The 23,471-nt window shown below is 53.9% G+C and overlaps 1 protein-coding gene across 6 annotated transcripts in view; it reads left to right on the forward strand.

Annotated features, from left to right (window-relative positions):
* ARHGEF10L (Rho guanine nucleotide exchange factor 10 like) overlaps positions 1-4,480 on the forward strand; it is a 146,158-nt gene extending 141,678 nt beyond the window's left edge. For all 6 annotated transcript variants that reach the window (XM_060089043.1, XM_060089046.1, XM_060089044.1 and 3 more), the window contains 2 exons: positions 2,017-2,139; positions 3,397-4,480. In XM_060089043.1, the coding sequence (XP_059945026.1) occupies positions 2,017-2,139; positions 3,397-3,935 (662 nt within the window). In that variant the 3' untranslated portion in view covers positions 3,936-4,480. The remainder of the gene's footprint in view (positions 1-2,016; positions 2,140-3,396) is intronic.
* The last annotated feature ends 18,991 nt before the right edge of the window (positions 4,481-23,471 follow it).

The raw sequence follows: 23,471 nt of genomic DNA on the forward strand, positions 1-23,471 counted from the left end.
AGTAGTTATATTCCTTGTTTCTGTTTTCTTTTCCTCTTTCCCCTCCCAGGGCTGCATTAGTACGGTAACTACCATTTAAATTAAAATGAAAAGAAATTACAAACTCAGCCCCTTGGTCCCACTAGCCACATTTCAAGTGTCAGTAGCCATATGTGGCTAATGGTTACCGAACTGGACCGTGTGGTAGAGAACCTTTTCATTATTGTAGAAAGTTCTAGAATGTTTGCTCCTTAGGAGCAGAACTTTGTGTGTGTGGTTCCCCCTGTGCCTCCAGCACCGAGTGCAGCGTCCTGCACACAGTAGGTCCTGGGGATGTGCTGGGGTGCCGAGTGAATGGGTGGGTGATGGTATCGACCAGTGTGTTAGGAAATGCTGTGTGAACCCCAAGATAGTAACCTTCCTTCTGGGGTGACCATGGAGCCACACCATTCTGCTCTGAGACTCTGCTCTGCAGAGGAAGCCCATACACCTACAGGTATGGAACTCAAGTAATTTGCTCGAGAGTAGAGAGGCCGTGAAAGCATCAGGTTGTACGACGCGGCAGACCTGAGCTCCGCTCCTCCACACTCCCCACCCCGCACTCATCAGCTGGGTGACCTCTTTGGACCTTAATATCCTTGTCTGGAAAATGGGCACAGCATCTGGGTCTTGCATACCTCTCAGCTGTTGCAAGGCTTATGTCAGGCTAGGGCAGGTATACGAAGTGCTTTGGAAACTGCAAAGCAGTATTTCTCAAAGTGTGGTCCCAGGCCCAGCAGCATCGGTATCACCTGGGAACTTGCTGGAAATGCAGTTTGGGGGCTCACCTCTGGGGTTGGCCCCTCAGTTATCAGCCCTCCTCCTGGTGGTGCTGATGCATGCCCAGCTTGAGAACCCCCTGTTCTAAGCATCTCTTCACGTCATGGCATGACTTTGAATTTGAGGAGAGAATAATCTTGTCCTTGGGCAGAAGAATTCAGGCCAGAAGTGAGACGGTCCTTTGGAGGGGCAGGAGTGGGCCCCCAGCCCCTCCCTCATGCCCATTCCCGTTGACCGGAATTGTTAGCAATGGAACAGCAGCGAAGATGGCAGACGGCCCCTACCTGTGAGTGCCATGTACCAGCCACTGGATTATGTGATTTACAATCATTGGCACATTTACTCCTCAGGACAAGGCTTTGAAATATATTTGCAGGTGAGGGAACCATGCCACAGACAGGTTTTGTTTCTGGCCCCGGGACATGGAGCTAGGAAGTAGCAGAGCTGGGGTTTGAACCCAGCGCCTGGCCCCGCAGCCATGCTCGCAGCCGCCATGCTGTGCAGCCCACACTGTGCTTCCTCCCTGTGAAGAGCAGAGGGACCCGCCTTCCCTGCTATTGCTGTTCTCACTAAAAGGAAGAGACAGCCCCGGGGATAGCCAGATAAGAACTAATCTGGACTGGCATCAGAAACATGCTAGTTCCTGGTGCTGAGTGCCTGTTTCACTGTTGGGCCTGGGGACTGCAGGGTACACCGCCCTCGCCAGAGGAAGGGCCCATGTGGGCAAAATGTTAAGCCTGGGCTGGAAACCAAGGGGCTGCAACAGACTGCTAACTCACCTGGACCCATGCATCCCGTCTGCACCATCTGCTTCACCCTCAAACCCCCACTTTCCCAGGCCTCCCTTCACTCCCCAGCTGGCCAGTTGTGTCCCTGGCATGGGCGGCCCTTAAGCATACACCTTGTGCCAGATAAACCAGCCATGCTCACATGGGCCAGTACCGTGGCCTTCCTTCCTAGCATCCCCAAGGCAGCCCCGCTTTACATAGGAGGAAACTGAGTCTGCATTAGGGGAGCACTCAGCTGGGGGACCCAGGGGCCAGACCCTAGCCAGGTTAGCCTCCCAAGCCCCATATCTTAATCACAACCCTGTCCAGCTTCTTGCTTATCTCAGGAGAGGAGCCCAGACTGTGCCATTTTCTCACCTGCAGTGGCCCCCATCCACTGCCCCCCACCCCCAAGAGGATGTACTGCTCATGCTGGCTTCTCCCTCTGCAGGCCAGAAGCACCTGTGTGTCACCAGCCTCCTCATCTGCCAGGGTCTGCTCTGGGTGGGCACTGACCAGGGTGTCATCGTCCTGCTGCCTGTGCCTCGGCTGGAAGGCATCCCTAAGATCACAGGTGAGACTCTGGGAGCCAGTCCTGCAGGGCCCGGGGAGTCAGCTGCCTATGGCCAGGGAAGGGTGGATCTTGTGCCCAGATGTTTGCGCTCTCTTCTGATATGGGGGTGGGGGTCCATTCTCTAATGTCGTCTGTCATCGCAGGTGGCACTGTGGCTCAGTGGAATTAAATCACCTTGGGCTTGCAGTCTCCTTCTGAGTCTCAATTACCTAATCTAGCAATGGGCACAGTAGGCATATTGGCCAGATGGCTTGGGGATTGGCTGAGACACCTGACTAATGGTAGAGGATCTTCTGGGCCCCTTTTGCCCCCTCCCCACAGCAGCTTCAAAGTGTCCAGGCTCCAGTGGTAGAAATAACTGAGGGCTCCTGGGGCTGGGGCTCCATGTGCAGCTGTGTTTGCATGGATTAGAGGGAGGGCTGCCCTGACTGTGGCACTGGGGTCCAGGATCAGGGAAGACCCCAGAGCTCTGGGCCCCTCTCTGCCTCTGCCCTGAGGGTGATGACGAAGTGGCCTCTTTCAGCTGCTGCCGGAGGGCAGGGCTGAGTGCAGTGGGAGGGAGAAGTCCTGAGAGACTAGCCCCAGGTGGATCTCAAACCTCTCTGCCAAAGAAGACTCTCTTCCTAAATTGTAAGATTTCCCATTTTCATGATTTTATCACATAGGTCAATTTGTTCATCCCAGGCTTGGTCCTGGGGTTGCAGGGATGCATTGGGCAGAGACCCTGCCCCCAAATGCTGAGAGTCTGGTAGGGGCAGCTTGTAGCCAGGGTAGCAGGTGCTATGATGGCAGGTGTCCTGGAATCTGCATTGCATAGAGACAGGAGTGATCATTTCTTCATGGCTGAAGGCAAGAAGGATGCCCTGTGGAGGGGCTGAGCTGGGCTTCAAGGCTGAGCTGTAGAGTTAGGTGGATGGGAAAGGCTCTCTAGGCAGAGGCAATGGCTTGGGCAAAAGCACAGAGATGTGAGGATGGCTCAGGCAGGGAGCTGCAGGTGCCTTCACACCGAGGTTCCCCATGTGGTTTATACAGTCACTCGTGTTCCCCTGCTCCAGTTCTCCAAAAAAAGTAGCCCTGGAGCATGAAGAGCCCTCCCCCAGACCCATGGCCTTCTGGGAAGATAACAACGTAGATTGCAGTAACGAAAAAACAAAAAACAAAAAAACAAAAAACAAAACCCAGAAATTCTCCAAGAGACCTGTTGGGTCTTTAAAACTCTGGGCCTTTGGGCCCCTTCTCTCTGCCCTCTTCCTGCAGGGAAAGGCATGGTCTCGCTCAACGGTCACTGTGGGCCTGTGGCCTTTTTGGCCGTGGCCACCAGCATCTTGGCCCCCGATATCCTGCGGAGTGACCAGGAGGAGGCCGAGGGGCCGCAAGCCGAGGAGGACAAGCCGGACGGTCAGGCTCATGAGCCAGCACCCGTGCCCGCGAGCCACGTGGGCCGAGAGCTGACCCGCAAGAAGGGCATCCTTTTGCAGTACCGCCTGCGCTCCACTGCCCACCTCCCGGGCCCGCTGCTCTCTGTGCGGGAGCCAGAGCCCATGGACGGCTCAGCCCTGGAGCACAGTGAGGAGGACGGCTCCATCTATGAGATGGCTGATGACCCCGACATCTGGGTGCGCAGCCGGCCCTGTGCCCGTGACGCCCACCGCAAGGAGATCTGCTCGGTGGCCATCATCTCCGGAGGGCAGGGCTACCGCAACTTTGGCAGCGCCCCGGGCGGCAGCGGGAAACCAGCCCTCTGTGGGGAGACGGACAGCGCCCTCCTCATCTGGCAGGTGCCCTTGACACTATAGCCCCCACCCAGGCCACGCAGCTGCAGACCTGGCCACAGCCAAGCCAGTCTCTCGGCCTGCTGTGGACCCTCCCAGCGGTCCAGGGTCCCCAGGGAGCACTGGGTGGCAACGCCTTCCAGGGACGTGCATGGCGCCACGCGGACGGGCCTGGAACTCTGGTAACTACCTGAGCGGGGCAGAGGAAAACCTCTTCCTTTTTAAGAAAAAAAAAAAAAATTCAGAGTGTTTAGGGGAGTGGTTTGGGTTTGGGGAGAGGGAGGACACCTCTGGAGAAGATGGCCTTCTTTTTAAAAGCAAAAAACACAAAACCTCACAATTGCCTGGCAAGCCCAGTGCCTCTTGTCCAGGCCTGAGCGGGGCTCAGGGGCGGCCACGCACCCTTCCTGGAAGGGTGCGTGTGTGTGAGTGTATGAGAGTGTGTGGGCTGGTGTGTGAATATATATAAATACGTATATATGGTGTATATTATATGTGTATAAAGTCTGTACATATTGGAGCTCTGGGAGATGCTGGAATAAAAGGCAAGAATAACTTCAGTACTTGGATTGAGGGTTGTTGTTGTTTTGTTTTGTTGTTTCGAGATGTGATGGGGGAAGAGACAGAGCAGCTGTCGCTGGATAGGGTTTGTTCTGGAACCAGCCGGAAGGATCCAGGCCAGGCACTGCCAGGCCCTAGAACTGTGCTGTCCGGTGCAGTCGCCGTTGGTCACATGTAGCTGTTTAACTTTTTAATGAATTAAAATGAAATAAAATCACAGATTCAATTGTTCAGTCCCATTAGCCCCATTTCTAGTGTGGCTCAAGATGCCCAGGTGGTGAGTGCCAACTGCATCGGACAGCACAGGCACGACTGTTTCCATCACCCCAGAAAGTTCTCTTCTGCTCGGGGAGGGGCTCTTGGGAGTTTCTTTTCTGAAAGTTTTTGGAAGAGAAGGCTGGGCCCCAGCTCTGGAATGATGTGGAGGCATCCATCTGGCAAACCTGGGAGGAAAAGAAACTGAAGGACTTCACTGTGTGGAGGGTGAGGGTCTGGGGCTGTTGCTATGGGCAACAGAGCCATGAGGGAGGGGGCTGAGGTCCCTGGGTCTGAGGGAGGATGGCGTGAGTTCCAGGGGCTGGGAGCAGAGCCTAGGCTGTGGGGTGGGATTGGCAGGGGAGGACCTGGCTCAATCTCCATCCTTAAGTTTCTAGAGCTGCCTATAGAAAAAACACCAAAACCCAAACCCACCACCCAGAAGGGAAGTGTTCCCTCCATCTTCCCACCCATCCATCCACCTCTCTGTCATCTGTCGGCGTGTCTGTTCACCCACCACCCACCCACCCACCTGTCCTCCCTTCCACACGTAACGGCGGCCACACTGGGATACAGGGAGGAGGGAAGCCGAGGCGGGAGGCAAACCTCGAAATGAGACCCGGCCTCACGGCTTGATGCGATTCCATGGGAAGCTCCGTGAACCCAGGGGAAGAGCCACCAAGGAGGGGACATTTCAGCCGTGTCCCGACTACCTGATGGGATCTCGTGCCCTGGAGGAGTCACTTCCTTGTTCGCTCCTTTCACACGCCCCTTGAGCCCTGCTGTACTCAGGCACCATGCTGGTTGCTGGGGCCACGGAGGTGAGCAAGGCCATGGCCATCCCTGTCCCTTGTCCTCAGGAAGTACATGCTTAGCGGGTAGGGCAGGCATGAGCCAGTGGGCGAGGGCTGGGGGAGGTCAAGGGTGCTGCAGGGAAGGGGAAAGGCCTTGTGGAGGGAAAAGCCTGTGCACAGGTTGGCTTATTCCTGGGGTGGGGGTGGGGGGTGGTGCGGGTGAGTGTTCCAGCATGGTTGCCCAGGAGGAGGAGGGGGAACCTGTGTCTGGAGGAACCCTGGCCCTGGACACTGACCAACTACATCCACTCCAGATGAACCCATCTTCTCTTGGCCTCAGTTTCCCATCTTGTATCAAAGGGAGGCTCGTTACCTCCCATGGGAGAGGAGGGTCCTTTCTAAGTACAAGTGGGATAAAGAACATGTCTTCATTTTCATTGCTTAACTTAATTACTGAGTGCACTGTCTGGGTGGGGCTCCCCGGGGGAGCTGGACGGGACTTTTCCTGGGACAGCGACTGGTAGGTAGAGGCCGCTTGGGACAACGGACAAGCCTGGAGTCTAGGATCCGGCAGGCCTACATTCATGTCCAGCTCTGCCACAGCCCTGCTGTGTGTCTTCCAGGGCGTCCCTTCACCTCCAGGCCTCGGTTTCCTCACCTCTAACATGGTCACGATGATGCCTTGAAGAACTACTGAGGACAAGTGTTAACAGGTCCATGGAAAGCACCAGAACGGTCCTCCAGCGGCAGCTCTGTGATGATTGCTCATGTCGTCGTAGCCTGCCTTGTTCCAAACGATTTGAGGCAGGCTGTTCATATTAAGAAGTCCCCCGCTTTTGTGCAGGAGTTAGTGTCTGAGAGCTTTGCGGGTCTGTTAGATCCTAGCCCTGCAGATCGCTCAGCTGAAGAGGACCCGGGAGATGTGATGGGGCCCGTGAAATCTGTCACTGAGCAATTGACTGACTGCTACTGTAGTGAAATTATCATATCAGTCAACAGCTCCTCTCCCGAGTCTCTGACAACAGAGCGAGGGAGGATCGGGGAGCGTCAGAAACGGCTCCCGAGTCGAGTGGTGGATGTGCCTCGCATAGCAGAGGAGAGGCCCTCACTTTAGATATTCATCCGAGTAATAATAACCACAAGTGCTCTGGGTGCACCAGCTCATTTCATCCTCATAGCCGCGCCCTGAGTAGCTGCTCTGTTTGCCTCATTTTGCAGGTAAGCGATCTGAGGCTCAGGGAAGTTAAGCAGCTTCCTGAAAAGTGTCAAGGCCAAGACTGAGGTAGGTCTGTCTGCCGCCAGAGCCGACTCTTAGCCACCAGGTGACTCTGCCCCCAAGGGCAGGACTTGGGAGACAGCGCAGAGTTCCGACTGTGCTTTACCCACTTGCTAGCTGTGTGACATCAGGCAAGCACCTTAACCTCTCTGTGTCTCAGGGAGGGGATGGTAAACAGTTCCTGCCATGGGAGCTGGGTACCATTCATTCAGGGTTTATTGAAAGCCTGCTATGTGCCAGGACCCGGATCCAGGTGGGCACTGGGTAGACGGGTGAACCAGACACCCGGTACACACCTGCCCCCCATTCTACGGGGGTTGCAGAGGGAACAGAAGATAAATAGGTAAAGTGTGTCCGATGGCGTCTGTGCTCTGGAGAGGAATGACACAGAGAAGGGGGTTAGAAAGTACCGGAGAGGGGGCTCTGATGTTAAACCGGGTGGCTGGGGAAGCCTCACTGACAATGTGACATTTGAACAAAGAGCCGAAGGAGGAGCAGACATGAGGCCCTAGAACATTTCGGGCGGAGGGAACAGCAAGTGCAAAGTGCCGAGGCAGGAGGGCAGCTGGAGCGGAGGGAGGGGGGCCGTAGGAGACGGTCCTGTGTTACTAGGTCAGTTCGTGGAGGGACCTTGCCTTTTCCTTGGTGACGTGGGGGGTCATCGGAGGGTTTCGAGCCGAGGAATGACGCCATCTGTCTCTGGCTTTCTAACAATCACTCTTGGCTGCTAAGTTGAGGAGAATGCTTGGGGGCAGGTGTAGAAGTGCGGAGGTCAGGAGACCACCTGTTGTAATCCAGGTGCAAGATGCTGGAGGCCGGGACCACCATGGACATGGTGGAGGTGAAGGGCGCCAGTCAGTGTGGATGGGTTCTGATGCTGGAGCCCCCAGGGTTAGCTGATGGGTAGGCTGGGAGGGAAAGGGGAGTGAGGGATGACCCCAAGCTGTCTGGCCCGAGCAACTGGAAGGACGGAGCTGTCATTTACTGAGGTGGGGGCGGGGGTTGGAGATAGCTGTGGAATGGCTGGTTTTCTAGGGGGAGACCAGGAATTGGGTTTGGGGCTTGTTACATTTGAGTTGCCATTGGACATCGGAGTGGAGAAGCAGGGGGCGCGGTGGCTCTGTGCGTTTGGAGCTGTCCAGGGAGAGGTCCAGGCTAGAGGCAGGTGTGAGCCTGGCTGTATCTCAGGGGAGCAGACAAGATGGAGGAGACGTGAGAACAGCACAGGGAAGGCGGCTGTTGGGAGGTCTGGGAGATGAACGCGACACCCAGGGAGCCTGAGAAGGCCCGGCCCAGACGAAGGGGAAAACCAAGAGGGTGAGACGTCCTGGAAGCCACATGAGCATGTTGGAAGGAAGAGGGAACGATCTTCCACGTCCAATGCTGTGGAGAGGGTAAGACGAGGCCTGAGAACTGACCTTCAGTTTAGCCACGTGGAGGCCATTGGTGACCTTGACAAGAGGAATTTGGTCAGAGTGGTGGGGAATGGCCTGATGGAAGGGGGTTCAAGGTCGAACAGGAGGCGAAGAACTGATTGGTCTGGGCGAAGAGCCCGGGGAGCAGGGTCCGGGGTGGGTCTCTGAGGCTGAGGCAACCTGGGTGGTCCTTGGGGCCCCTGTGGTTGGGGTGGAGGGAGTGACAGGTGTGGATGCCATAGCTCCGAGGGCCCAGAGCATATCAGTCCATGTGCCTTAGTCCCTTGCCCTTGCCTGAGGGAAAACCACTCTTTTCTTTCCCCCCGATGAGCAGATACAGCCTCTTGATGAGACCCTCATCAGGAGGTAGCTGTGACCTGGACCCGTCTCCCAACTGGGGTCTGTGCAGCTGCTGATTGGGGATCTCAGGCTGATGGCAGGCTGCTCGCCGCCCACCCGTGGGTGCCCCAGCCTGCTCTCTCCCTCCTGCTGTCCTTCCCTGCACACAAGGACACTCACCACCTGGGCCATCGCAGACCCGTGGGCCCAGACCATCCTGTGCCCTGCTGTCCCCATCCCTCTCCATGACAGGGCTGACAGAGCCCACGGCTCTGTCTCCCTTCATCTTCCTGACTTTCTCCTGGACTTGTGAGGCCCAGGGTGTGGGCTGGGAGTGCGCTTCCCTCCCGGGGAGCCCACATAGTGTCTATCCTCAGGCTTGTCTCCTCCAGTCTCCCCCATTTCCAACATGCTGATTAAAATGGGATTTCTGGCCTGGGAAGAGCTGCTCTGTGGCCTGTGGGGGTCTCTGGGCTCAGACGTGGAGCTTTGCTCTTGCTTCGTCAAAGGAAGTGACTTGGCCTGGGTTTCCCCAGAAGCAGATCCTGAGACAAGGATTTTGATTTGAACTGGGGACACTGATATGGGACGCGAGACAGGGATGGGACGGAAGCCAGAGCAGTGTGTGTTAACTGAGCAGGTGACCTGTGCTGGAGAGCTCGGGAGACATGCATTGCTTCAGAATTCCCCGGCTTTGGGGTGAGGACACTGGGCATATATCCCCACCTCTCGTCAGTAGGGTACCTGGCTGAGGCTGCTCCTGGAGCCATTCATCCAGCCCTCCAGGCTGCTTCACTGCAGCCAGAGAGATGGCCTCGGGCCGAGCATCCCCCGTGCCCCCAGTAGAGCATGGACTGCCGTAATGAGTGCCCAGGAGAGCTGGCTGTGGCTTTTATAATTTTTAAATGTTTTCTTCCCCAACAAAGCTAGGTTTTCAAGAAGATAGTTTTGCTATGGACACAAAAATATCTAATTTGGAACTCAAAGCTGGTTGTTTCTTTTAGCTTTCATCCCCCATGTCTTAGTCGGCTTGGGCTGCTGTAACAAAAGACCATCACTGGGTGACTTTAACAATTTCTTTCTCAGTCCTGGAGGCTGGGAAGTCCCAGATCAAGGTGCTGGATGATTCAGTGTCTGGTAAGAGCTCTTTTCCTGGCTTGCAGGCTGCCTTCTTGCTGTATCATCACGTGATGGAGAGAAGATGCTCTGGTGTCTCTTCCACTTGTTATAAGGGCACAAATCCCATTCATTAGGGCTCCACCCTCATGACCTAATCACCTCCCACAGGCCCCACTTCCAAATATCATCACATTGCTGGTTGGGACCCACATTCAGCCCATAACAACTTCTCTCTCCTCCCTTGCTACACACACACACATGCTATCTGGCATTGTTTTAGTGGGGTGGGGGCCAGGGAGATGTTGACTCATCAAGATTTATAGGGGATGAAAATAAACCTCGGGCTTATATCTCAAACACATCACCTTGCTATACAACTGGGTACTTTGCACTAGAATCACTGGGGATATGAAATTGTCCTTGTTCTCATGGAACATGCAGTCCAGCAAGCAGCGTACTTACTGGTGCCAAGGAGATTCAATCGAGGGAGGCTTTCTGGAGGCAGTGAGGTGTGGTGCAGCAGATTCCGGCTTTGGAGTGATGCAGATTTGCATTTGAATCTTGGCTCTATCATGTATTTACTATGCGGCCTTAGTCAAGGGACAGGCTTCTGTACTTCCACGTCCTCAGCTGAATAAATGGGTTAATAATGCCTTCCTTGCAGGGTGGCTGTGAGCGCTTAGTAGATGTTAGGTATTAGCTATTACTATCATTACTACATCTTCTAGTCCTGCTGCTACTGCTACAAGCATTATTTCAGTGAATCTTCAAAATTAACTGGAAAAGGGGACTTCCCTGGTGGTCCAGTGGTTAAGACTCTGTGCTCCCAGTGCAGGGGGCCTGGGTTCGATCCCTGGTCAGGGAACTAGATCCCGCATGCCACAACAAAAAGATCCTGCACATGACAATGAAGACCCTGCATGCTGCAGGTAAGACACAGCACAACTAACTAACTAAATATTAAAACAAAAGAAACAAACAACAACAGAAAAACCAGAAACCGAAATTAACTGGAAAGGGAGGGAGATGAAGAAACGGAGGCTCAGAGGGTGCAGTAACCTGCAGTGCACACAGCCCGGGGAGGGGGATGAGGATGGTGGGGCAGAGGTCTGCCATTCTGGGAGGTCTGGTTCCAGGAGGGACAGGGGCTGGGCTAGGGGTCAGGGCTGTGTTCTGGCCCAGGCTCTCCTGGCCTGTTTCCAAATCCTAGGCTCAGCTCAGGGGACCTCAGCTGTCCCTCCCTGAGGCCAGAACCATGTGGGGCTCCTTTTCGTCCTGTCTGAGGGGAACCAGCCCTCCTGACACCAACATGTTTTGTGTGACCCTATGAAAGTCCAGTACACACACATATAAACTTGCCCCATTATTCCATGGAGGTCACAGAACCTCTGAAACCTGCTTTCTTGTGGGTCTGATCCTGCTTTCTTTAGACTGCCAGGCACGTGCATGTGTGTTCATGTGGGTGGGGTCCACACGAGGACGGAGTCAGCTTCAGCCACAGAATATGAGGATGTTAACAGCACTGACCCCACCAGTCTGATGGGCAAGACAGAACCAGACGAGAATGTTCCCAGTCTGATGGGGGAGAGGTCCTTGTTCTCAGGGAACTCCCAGTCTGATGGAGGACTCACACACAGCCTTTCTCACCTAGTTTGATGGGGAAGTTACTAGTCCAACAGGGAGACATGGGCCTGTTCTAGGGAACCCCAAACTTGATGGGGGAGACCCAGCCCAACTCTCAGGGATCTGCCAGTTTGATGGGGAAGATACAGTTTCTCCCCAGGAGGAGACCCTAGTCTGATGGGGGAGATCTATCCCTTGCCTTGGAGGATTCTGCAGTCAGATGGTGGAGACCCCCAGCCTGAAGTGGGAGATAATCCCTTGCCCTTGGTGAGCTTCCAGGCTGACAGGGGAGGCAGGACCCTCAACTGTGAAGAGATCTGATAACAAGACACAACAGAAACTTTCTCACAACACAGACCTAATGACAGCGCTGCCGAACTGCTCTCAACTCCTCGTTTACACTTTCCTGGGGCAACAGCAGATAGCAAGAATGTGTAAATTGAGGAAGATTAATAGAATTACCTGAGCTATTTCTTGTTATCTTTTCCTATCAACAGAAACCACAAACCTTTCCTGTTGAGAAGCCTGGCCATTATAGGCTCTCTCTCTCAGGCAGACAGCTGGCTCCTTCTCTGCAGGGAAAAGATTCTTACAGGTGCCCCATCCTGGAAGCCAGCCCCCCTGACGGATGGGCAGGCTGTGTGGTGGAGAGGGTGCTGGGCCTTTAGTCAGGAGATGTGGGTTTGAGTTTTGGCTCTGTCACACTTTGTGTGTGGCCCACGTGTCCCCACCTCTGTGAGCCCAAGCCCTGCCCAATAGTAATCCAGAGGTGCTGAGCTCTCGTCCGGGTCCAGGCACCGTATTAAGTGCGTTATAACCTTGATGGCAAGGAATCGGCACAACCACCCCCCAAGGAGGTTCTGTTATTATCCCCACTTTACAGATGAGGAAACCGAGGCTCAGAGAGGTGAAGTCACTTGCCCAGGGTCACACAACACAGAAGATGACCCCAGGGCTGTGGCCTTGATGCCCATACCCTTAACCCTGCATTCCCTGCCACCCTATCCTCAACCCCTGTCCCGGCCCCGCCCCCTCCCTCTGCTGCCTGAGGACAGAGGTGTGAGAACAGGGACCCAAGTGCCAGTGCAAGCCACAGAATGTTTGCGGACCTTTAGCTTCGGTTGCCTCTTCTAGAACGTGGGGATAGTAACAGCACTGATCGCATGAGCTGTTTTGAGGATGAAATGAGTTAATTCATGTAAAATGCTCCGAGCAACCCCTGGCCCACAGTGAGCCCTCATTGACTGGCTTATTATCATCTCACACAGGAGCCCTGCCAGGCGTCTGTAACAGAGATGCCCCTCTTTAGAGCGTTAAATGCGCCAGGCACGTTGTGAGCCCTTAGCACCTCCTTTAGAGAGGCATAGCTCGGAGAACTCAGCAGTGTGTGCAGAAAGTCTTACTGGTTCTGCTGCCTTAGGACACAGAGAAACTGGTTCCTCTCACCAAGTGTTTTTGGAAAATAAGGGCAAAGTGCAGTGAAAACTGTCCTGATAGGCATCACATTGTGAGCTGTTTAAGGGGTCCATAAAATAGGCAGTTTAAGTTTGCAGAAAACATACCTGTGTTTGAGCAAGTGATACCGCAGAGCTTCATTCACTGCTGTGCCCCAGGCTCTGGGCGGGGCTCCGGAGAAGATACAGTCCTTGCCCTCCTGGAGCTAAGCCCCTAGCCTCGAGACCAACACAGGTGTGAAAAGAAAAGGGCCTTGGAGACCCAATGTGTAGGGGAGAGAACGCTGGGTTGGCGGAGGGGGGGGGTTGTCTCACAGATGTGGGGCCTCCCACTTGCTGGTCTCAGTTTCACCTGTTGTAAGATGGTGATAACAGTTCCTTATCCTGGGCTGCTGCCAGGAGTGAAGGAGCCGTGTGTGGAAAGTACTCAGCACAGGGCCTGCCCACTCAGTGGTGGCTCTTTTTAATTGAATGATATTAACAATGTGCCTGATAGGTAGTGAGCCTGTGGGTATACGTGGGCAGGGAGGTGGGGTTGGGGAGCATCCTATTCCAGGGCCCCATCTGGAGGGAAGGGAGACCCTGGGAACTCAGCTGCAGGGGAACAGGGCACCACTGTGAAGCTGGGCTCTGTTGGCAAGCCCAGGGCTGGGGGCTCCTGGTTGCAAGGGTTGGGGGCAGGGTCTGTGGCCCAGGGTGATTAGGGATCCCTCAGCTCCATTCCAGAAGGCCTCCAGAGTTCTTTGAGCCTGAACCTAACTCTGACTGACAGACACAATTTTATCCCCCTGTTATTTCTGCTAAATTAGGTGACTGGGCCTTTTTCTTTGGCAAATCCAGGGACATACATTTGCATGCTATTTTGCATAAATCGGGGATCATTTGCATCAATTTGCATGTTTCTCTGGATATGAGGTTCAAGAGGCCCGAACTCAGTGTGTGTGAAATGAAATAAGTATGTTGAGTCCAACCCCTCTGAGCTGGCCTGAACTCCACAGGCAGGGATGGAGGAGCTCAGAGGGGCCAGTGCTCTCCTGGGGATGGTTAGACCAGGGAAGGACACTGGGGCCAGCTCCTCCAGGGATGCTCAGGACTGGGGGGAAGGAGAGCTTAGGGCACCTGGGTATGAAGAAGCTGAATCGGCTGAGATGAAACCACAGGGCAGGGTGTCCTTGGAACACAACACAGACCTTGGAACAGGTTGAGACATTGGGGAGTGGTGGTAACCTGTCTAATAGGGCCTCATTATTGAGCACCTACTGTGTGCCAGGCACTGTACTAGCTTTTCTACATGTGAGTCCATTTTCTCCTTAGAGCTATATGAGGTAGGTCATTATCAACCCCATTTTAGAGATGAGGAAACTGAGGTGCAGAGAGCCAAAGGGACCCATTCAAGGCTTCAAGTCTGGCCTTTGGAGGCCCTGAACTCAAACACAGGCCAATTTGGTTCCGGAACCTTTCTGCTCTGATGAGAGAGAGTGAGAAACCCCACTCTTTGACAGCTCAAAGAGTCCCCCTCGGAGCCCCTGAGCATCTCTTTCCCAGGGAAAGGCCTTCTCCTCTTCTTTTCTCATGTTTCACTGGACTGCCTCATGGGGAAAGACCTGTAGGAGCACCTGTGCCTCCAGAATGGCTTGGCTCCCATGACAACAAATACACAACAGCCCAGTCACAGGACCCTCTTCCTGACAAGGGAGGGGGTTGTGGGGAGGTCCAACTTCAGGTCCAGCCCCTGGCACAAGGCCTGGCACTGAGCAGGGCCTCCATGAGTGCTTCTGGAGTTAATTCACAGCTGAGTGGACATTAGGGGGCATACCTGCTGCCATTGTTTGCTCAATCCTCCCAGGATGGGTTAAAAATGCTGAAGATTCTTTGTCACTGTCCCCATTGAGAAGTTTCTTACCTTCCTCTTGAATCTGAGTCTGTCTTTCTGCTTGACAATGGAATATGATGGACGTGACACTATGCCATTTCTGGGCCTGGTAGCTGCTTCTTTCAGGCTTTTGGGAGCCCTGAGCTGCCATATGGGAAGTCCAGCTACCCTGCTGGAGAGGCAACTGGGGCAGACCCACAGAGACAGAGAAGACCTGAGAGAGAGTCCTGGCCTTGGGCACCACGCACTCAGGTGAGCTGTCTTGGGCGCTGTTGCCTGGTCAAGTCCCCAGATGACTACAGATCCAGATGATGTCACATCGAGCAAAAGAACCAGCAAACTGAACCCAGTCAACCCACAGAATCATGACATCATCATAAAGGGTGTTGTTCTAAGATGCTAAACTTCGGGATGGTTCATTTTCTGTAACCACATGCCTCCTCCTCTTCTGGTAGTAAAAGCATCCTTTCGGGATGCCCCTTCACCTGCTTTCCTGGTGGGGGTGCCAATCCTATTAACACCTTGTTCCTTCAGTCCCAGGAATGGGTTGGGACCCAGGCCTAGTCAATATAATATTAAGCCACCTGGCAATAGTGATTGGCTCAGAGATGGGCATGTGACTCTAGATGAACCAATCAGGGCCCTTCCCTGGGCTTTATATATTCATGCTGGGTGAGAGAAGCTGTTTCTTCTGAGGTTGCTAAACCGGGACCGACGTGAATCCAGAAGCTGTCTGTGGTCATGTTCCCCACCCCCATCCCCACACCAGCCTGTTGTGGAACAATTCCAGCTGTGGTGGAATAGGACAGAAAAGATAGTGTGGTGACATCGTTGGACCAGCTCTTCCTCTGGACTTCCAAGTTTCATGAGCCGATAAATGTTCTTTTATCTCTAAGCTGGTTTGAGGTGATTTCTGTCACTTGAACAGACGGGACACACATCATACTGACTCCACTTCTTGGCCTTATCAAACTTGTTCTGTCTCAGAGGCTTGGTCCTCATGGGAAAGGAAAGATATACCTGGTCTGTCTAGGCCCCGGCGTCGGGCCCTTTACCCTATTCTATTACTGAACTCCCACCACTGCCTTCAGGGGAGGTGGATCCTGACCATTTTGCAGGGTGGGAGTGGGTCACAGGCCGAGAGGCAGATCCCCACCCAACCTCTCTCTTCACGTGGCAGCTCTGCTCTGGGTCAGAGCAAGGCAGAGACCAGGCGGGGGAAGAGCGGGGGAGGCAAGGGAATCCCATTAATTTTTCCAGCCTTAAATCAATTTAATGGGAGCCTCCAATGACTCTGATTTGATTTTTCATTTTCACTATTACAATTATCAGCTGATATTACCGGCAGCTCTAGCTTGAAATGGGACAGCACAGCAGAGGCTGTCAAAAAGGGAATAGTACCAGATTACACCAATTATCTAATATTTTGCTAATTAGATACCCAATGCATCTCTTTCATTTACAGCGAGGGGACAAAAAGGCTTCGTGCTATCATTGTTATTATTCTTTACTGATCAGTGGTTATCACATACCCCAGCTTGGGGATTTTACATCCCAAGGAGATCTTCCGTTTCCAGAATCTTTCATCCCCACGAAACTGCCTCATGTGGAATCAGGGAACTCCTGAAGTCTACCTTTAGTCCTTTGTGCTGCTCTCTGAGGAGACGGAGCGCAGGTGGTTCAGGTGTGCTCAGCCTCTGTGGGGTGACACTGTGTCGGGGTGCAGGATGCATGGTGAGAAGTTTCAGGCACCTCCAAACCTAAGAGCAGGTGCCTTAGAGGAGGACCCTTGGAAGGAATTGGGCTGGAACATTGTTTAGAGTCAGAAACCTTCCTTCCTCTTTACAGATGGTGAAGGGGCTCGGAGAGAGGATGTGACCCAGCTAAGGGGCCACAGAGAGTTGTGGCAGAGCTGTGCCTGGACCCGGGGTCTCCTGATCCCCAATATGACAGATTTTCCACCCACTGCATATGGCCAGTATGAACTCAAGCTTGTTGAAGTCCCCCATGCAATTGACGATTGGTAAGAAGGAAAACATGGTCAACGAATGTGTTCAGGTGTAGCCATCTGTCTGCAGGCTCACATGTCTGCACAGCTGCCCCTCCTTAGCACATGGTATGGTGAGAAGAGCTTAGCTTTGGGGTCAGAAATACTGGGTTCAGATCCTGCATCTACCACTTACCAGCTATGTGACTGACCTTGATCAAATTCTTCAACCCTTTGAATCCCAAAGGGAACAGAAAGCCCAGAATGAGAGAAGTCTCATGAAAATCAGGAGTCAATCGTTTATCCCATAGAACCATTTTCCAAATGGATACACAAAGTCAGTGAAGGGGCTTCATTATTTTATTTCAGTAATAATAGTAACTGCTACTGTTTACTGAGGACCCACTATGTCCAGGCTCGTGTCAAATGCTTTATGTGTATCTCATTTAACCAGTGCCAGGAAGTGGGATTGTCATGCCCGTTTTACAGCAGAGAAGAGTGAGGCTCTCAGAGGTCAGGTGACTTGACTTCTGTGGCACATGGCAAAGCCTGGATTGAAACCCAGCTTGTTTCCAGGGACCTTTAGGTCCCCTGGGTCCTTCAGTCTAAGGAGGATGAAATGCATGGTGGGGGTTGGGGGTGGCGGAGACCACAGAGGAGGGACAGCTTGCTTTGGAGTCACCGGCCACAAGCCCTTTCACCTCTCCCTAGATCCTGATTCGTAGAGCTCAGGGCAGCTGCTCTCAGAATCGTGGTCAGCTTTGCTGACCAGTGTGGTCATCAGAGCCAGTGGTCATCTATTTAAGACGTTTCCCAGGGCCTGTGCCAGCTGCTTAATGATACGGGAGCGGCTGGCCTTATGTTCAGAGTGTCCTGGAGTGAACCAGGGAGGGGTGTCAGTGCGTGACCCGACCATGGTGGGGTTCCTGCTCCGTCATGGTCTGGGGCTGTGAGTGACCACCCCTGGTCACTGCCGCCACCCCCTGGCCACACTCCAGGGCTTCTTGGGAAGGAGGGTGTGCCGTGGCCTGCAGTGCCTGAGTTCCTTGGAGTTAATTTTGTAAGTGACAGGGGTAAGACTTTCTTTTGTGCCCGATAATGGCTCAGCCCTGTGACAGCATGCCCCCAATTTGGCTAATGAACTTTTCTGTTGGTAAATGAGATTTTTAAGATGAGAAAGGAGGATAGGCAAGGGAGTCTGCAGCAGCATTCCAGGGGAGTGAGGGTCCGGCTCCGAGGGAGGAGGTTTGGTGGTTGATGGGAGAGCTGTTCCTTAGGAGGTGGGATGGATGGATGGATGGGGGTGAGAAAAAGTCAGGAATGGCATCCTTTTTTCTGGTTTGGGCAACTGGCCAGAGAATGGTCAGCCCTGCCAATTCATTCATTCATTTATTCACTCATTCATTCAACACACACACACACACAAATACACATTGCTCACCTCTTTTTAAAAATTTATTTATTTATTTATTTAGGCTGCGTTGGGTCTTCGTTGCTGTGCGTGGGCTTCCTCTAGTTGGGGTGAGCAGGGGCTACTCTTCGTTGCAGTGCGCGGGCTTCTCATTCTCTTGTTGCCAAGCATGGGCTCTAGGCGTGCGGGCTCAGTAGTTGTAGCGCACAGGCTTAGCTGCTCCACAGCATGTGGGATCTTCCCGGACCAGGGATTGAACCTCTGTCCCCTGCATTGGCAGGCGGATTCTTAACCACTGCGCCACCAGGGAAGTCCCTCATGTATTTCCCAAGTCCTGGGTGCCAGGTACTGGAACTAAAACTATGAACAGAACAGACCAAATCCCTGTCTCACAGAGCCAACATGGTAGTAAGATTTAGTCTTAAACTCGTGAGCCATGTAGAAACATAAAATCTGGAGCCTTGGGTTCACTGCATCTTAAAATCAGAGACTCTTCACTCTAATTCTATTAACTTCCATTAAGTGAGTGCTGACTCACGCAACGTCTCATTCAATCATTGCAATGACCCTGAGGTGGGTTCTAGGGTTCTCCCCATTTTACAGATGGTACCACTGAGGCTTAGGGAGTTTCATAACATGGCCCCTAAATGGCTGAAGCCAGGATTGATCAGGCCTACCTGACATCTCTCCCCTCCTCTGCTGCCTCCCTCATCTTACAAATTGGGTACCTTCCAGCAGGCGTGTTGGAGCATCCCAGAGCATCCACTGGGCCCTTCAGATGCCCTCTGTGGCATGTCTTGGATGAGGCAGCCCCGTTTGGCTCCGTGCTCATTCTTGTCCTGATCCCAGGCCCTCAGGCCCCTCTTCCTCTGCCCAGCCCCTCCCTATGCACCCCAGCTTCTTCTGTCTCCAGCTGACTGGCTCCTTCTCTTCCGGTCTCAGCCAGATTCTTGGAGCAGGCATCTCTGTAGCCCCCACCCTTTGCCTTCAATCTGCTGGGTCTGCTTATGTTGACTTCAGAGCTATCATGGGTCATAACAAGGAAGGAGTGATAAGGATAAAAACAACATAATCGCTGGCCCTGTTGTGGGCGTGCTCTGTGCCACACGCTGCCTCATTTCATCTTCCCAGTGTTGTTAATCCCAGCAGGGAGATGCTGTCACTACTTCCATTCTGCAGACCAGGAAACGAGGTCCAGGGGCATGCAGCTAGTAAGTGGCAGAGCTGGGATTTGAACCCAGGACTGTGGCTCCAAAGCCTACATGCTGAATCAGCATTGTGTGGAGTTGGGAAGCTGGGTGAGAAATCCCCCTGAGTGAGGCTGCAAAAGATGAGTCTGATCTGCAAGCAGCTGCCTGGTTTGCAGTGCAGGGAGGTGGGGGGAGAAGCCTGGAGTGGCCTGCTGATGGAGCAGCCAGCCTTGTGGTCCGCAGCAGACTGTGCCCTTTCCTCCCTCCTCATACAGGTATTACTGGGGTGTCATCCCACTGTGATCCCCCAATCTCAGGTAGGCTTCCCTCCCAATCTTATTTATTTATTTATTTATTTGCGGTACGCGGGCCTCTCACTGTTGTGGCCTCTCCCGTTGCGGAGCACAGGCTCCGGACGCGCAGGCTCAGCGGCCATGGCTCACGGGCCCAGCCGCTCTGCGGCGTGTGGGATCTTCCCGGACCGGGGCACGAACCCGTGTCCCCTGCATCGGCAGGCGGACTCTCAACCACTGCGCCACCAGGGAAGCCCCCAATCTTATTTTTATCGCACTGGTCAGTACCTAAAATTGTCATGACTTACTGGTTTACTTGTTTTTTCTTTCCCTCTAGAATGAAAGCTCTAGGAGGGCAGGGCCTCACGTTGTTCCCTTGGCTGAAGCCCTGACACCCATGATCCTGTGCTGGGTCCCTTATTGATCTGCAGAGAGGACGATGCATTTTCTTTGGAAGAGACAAAATATCCAACCCCCTTGACTGTGGTATGGTCTAAATGTGGGCCTGCACCCATCTAGTCATTTCAGATCCAATGATTAAACAGAAGCAAATAAACAGAAGCAACCACCAGTCGGGCCCACATCACCTCTTCTTTCTATACCAGAATGGATGCTGTCGAAAGCTCCCTCCTCCCCACTCCACACAAGCCCAGACCCCAGCTGTGATGTCAGTGTGGCTGCCCCTGGGATCCCGGCCTGATTTGCCTTTAAATTTTACAACCTTGTTTATGCAGCCCAAGGCCCGTGCATTAAAGACCACATACTCCACTGAACACTTATGGCTGCAGATGGCTCCCAGAGTGGGCAGGGGAGGGGGCTGTGTACAGATGGGGTGGGGTGGGTCCAGGGGAGACCCGTCGGCTCGCAGCCTTGGCTTCTCCCTCTCAGAATTCTTCCCTTGGCTGACTCGCTACATCTTTTTCTTGGGCATCACTCAGGTCAACCATTCCCCCACAGAGACCATGCAGCTTGTGTCTGGGCGCTGTGTTAAGAGTGGGGTAGGGACTTCCCTGGAGGTCCAGTGGTTACGACTCGGTGCTTCCACTTCAGGGGGCACGGGTTCAGTCCCTGGTCGGGGAACTAAGATCCCGCATGCCAAAAAAAAAAAAAAAAAAAAAAATATATATATATATATATATATATATAGTGAGGTTAGAGGTGGGCAGGACACCTGCCACTGCCATAGGTGGCTTCAAGAGATGAGGATTTGGGTGTAAGAAAGTGAGGAAGGCAGGCCAGGGTGGGGGATGGCTGGGGGACTGCCAAGCCAGAGTGTGATTTCAGGCAAAGCCCCGCAGGGAGCAGCCTCAGCCTGATCCCTCGGGGGACTCTGGAGTATAAGTTACACCTCACAGTTGGTCTCAGCTGGTGACCTGTCAGTCTCTGGCCAAGGGCCAGCCTTGGGCTTGCACAGGCGCAGGCAACTCAGCTCTCTGTAGACGTGGGCAAAGCAGCCCAGCCTCTGGAGGAGAGCTGTGGGTGCAGACTTCACAGGGGGAGGCCAAAGTCAGCGGGGAGGCTCACAGAAGCTGCGAAGGGGCTCCGTGGGGGTCTGGGAAACGCCCAGCCATCTTTGCGACAAGTGTCAGTGAGTTCATGAGCAGGTGGCAAAAGACATTCTGGTAAACAGACAGCATGGAGTGATACTAGTGACCGCTAATAAAAACCACTCACACCTGTGAGCGCTCAGAATGCGCCTGGTACCACCCTGTGTGCGGCGCTTGTCCCCTGACCCCTCACAGTTCTCCTTGGCAGACACTATTATTATTATCCTCCTGTTACAGGTGAGGACATGGAGGCACAGAGAGGTTATGTCACTTGCCCAAAGGCACACAGCTGGCCAGTTCAGAGCCAAGGCTTGGACCCCAGAGCCTACACTTAAAATAGTTGGGGGTTTCAGGGGAGCTCACATGAGAAGCCCTTAACCCAGCCTGGGTAGAGGGTCAGGGAAGTCTTCCTGGAGGAGGGGCTTCCTGGTGGCAACTTCCTGAACCCTGTTTTTCCTGTTGGCTGATCATTCAACAATTATTCACTGAGCTCATGGGGGTCCTGCTCTAGGCCTGGAGGACCACAGAAAAGGGGGCTGGGAGAAATGATCCTGAGGAAATGGACATTCCTGACTCTGGGTTCTGGGAAGGCAAGGGGCAAAGGGGCAGCAAGGGTGTCCCTGGAGCCTCACCCTGAGGAGGGGGAGGGATTCACAGGGCTGGTGTACTGGGGGCGGGCCCAAGACTTGGGCTGCTTTTCCACAGGAAAAAAACCCCACATTATTGAGCCCTTACAAAGTGCCAGGGGCCACCCTCAAAACAGTCCTGGGGGTGTGGCTTTATCATCTGCAGGTTCAGAGGAGGAGACTGAGGTTCAGAGGGGCTGCCTCGGGGCGGGACAGCTGGTGGGGAGCTGAGCAGGTGCCGGGTGTGGAGATGGGAGGCGCAGAGGGGACCGCCGTGGATCGACGGCTGCTGGGGACAGAGGAAGGAACAGAAAGGTAGACGGCTTTTAGAGGCGCTGGGAGTCTGCAGAGATGGTTCCCCCCTTGTCCCAAGGTGCTTGTAAATAGTCACTTCTGCCTGCATCAGACTTGGAGGGGAGCGTCTGGCCTCGCGCCTCTGTGTTTCCACATCCTGAGAACCTCAGCTGCTCAGAAGCTCCAGATCCCCCCACCTTGTCAGACGCTCAGGCCCTGCAGGAAGGTGCCTGCGCCTCCTCTTAGCTGTGGAAGGTCAGAGTCAGGAGGGACCGGGCATGGGGACACACCTGGGTTCTAACATCTCCGCTGCCTCTGGCCAGCCAGTGACCAGGGCCTGCTGTGGTCCTCTCTGAGCCTCCGTGTCCTCATCTGTACAACAGGTATCCTAAGCCTCTCAACCCTGCCCAGGCCTTGCAGGGGGGCAGGATTTCCCATCGCAGGCCTGGGAGACACATGTGGGAACCAAACACTGGCTGATTTAGTGCGGGCAGTCCTGGGCAGGGCCTGTGAGGGAGAGGGAAGGAGGAGGGGTCGTGCCTGCCCATGTCTTTTGGTTCTGACTAGGCACCCGAGAGGGAGGCTCCTGGTGCTGGGAAAGAGGCCGGGCTGCAAGTCTAACGGGCTCCCTGGCCCAGCTGCGGGCGAGCTGCTCAGCCTGCCTGAGCCTCAGTTTCTCCAGAGTTCAGGTTCAGTCACCACAGCTGTCGTGATGTTTGTTTCTTGGTGTCCAACGGGAGGGAACCTCCCCGATCTCCTATTTCTTTCTTTAAAAAGAGAAAAAAATTTAATTAATTAATTACTTTTTGGCTGTGTTGGGTCTTTGTTGCTGCGCGTGGGCTTTCTCTAGTTGCAGCGAGCGGGGCTACTCTTCATTGCGGTGCGCGGGCTTCTCATTGCAGTGGCTTCTCTTGTTGCAGAGCACAGGCTCTGGACTAGGCACGCGGGCTTCAGTAGTTGAGGCGCACGGGCTTAGTTGCTCTGCGGCATGTGGGATCTTCCCGGACCAGGGCTGGAACCCGTGTCCCCTGCATTCGCAGGCAAATTCTTAACCACTGTGCTACCAGGGAAGCCCTGATCTCCTAGTTCTGATCTGATTCTGGAACTTTCCAGGCCCTTTTAGGCCTTCTCAGGCCCTCAGCCACTCTCCCCTTGACGTATTCACGGTCTGCACAGGAGTAGGGGGCATTTTACTGGTTCTGAATGAGCTGCCTTGCGGGGAGGCAGTGAGGTCCCAGGGACAAGACCCTCACTCCCCTGTCCAGCTTCCAGGAGCCAGAGACCCAGCGTCCCCGACCAACAGGCCTCGACTTCTCTACCTCTCGTCTCCCATCTGCCTGAGCCCCTTCCCCACTGATCCTCTGGGCCCTTCACTCTTCCCTAGCTCGACCATTTTTCCTCAAGCAGCAGCAACCGTCTAGTATTTTATATATATATATATAAATATGTAATAATAGCAACAACAATATTAATGAATGTTAACCTTTGCCTCTAAACCCGCAG

This window comes from Mesoplodon densirostris, chromosome 2 (assembly GCF_025265405.1).
Source record: "Mesoplodon densirostris isolate mMesDen1 chromosome 2, mMesDen1 primary haplotype, whole genome shotgun sequence".
Classification (NCBI taxonomy): Eukaryota; Metazoa; Chordata; class Mammalia; order Artiodactyla; family Ziphiidae; genus Mesoplodon; species Mesoplodon densirostris.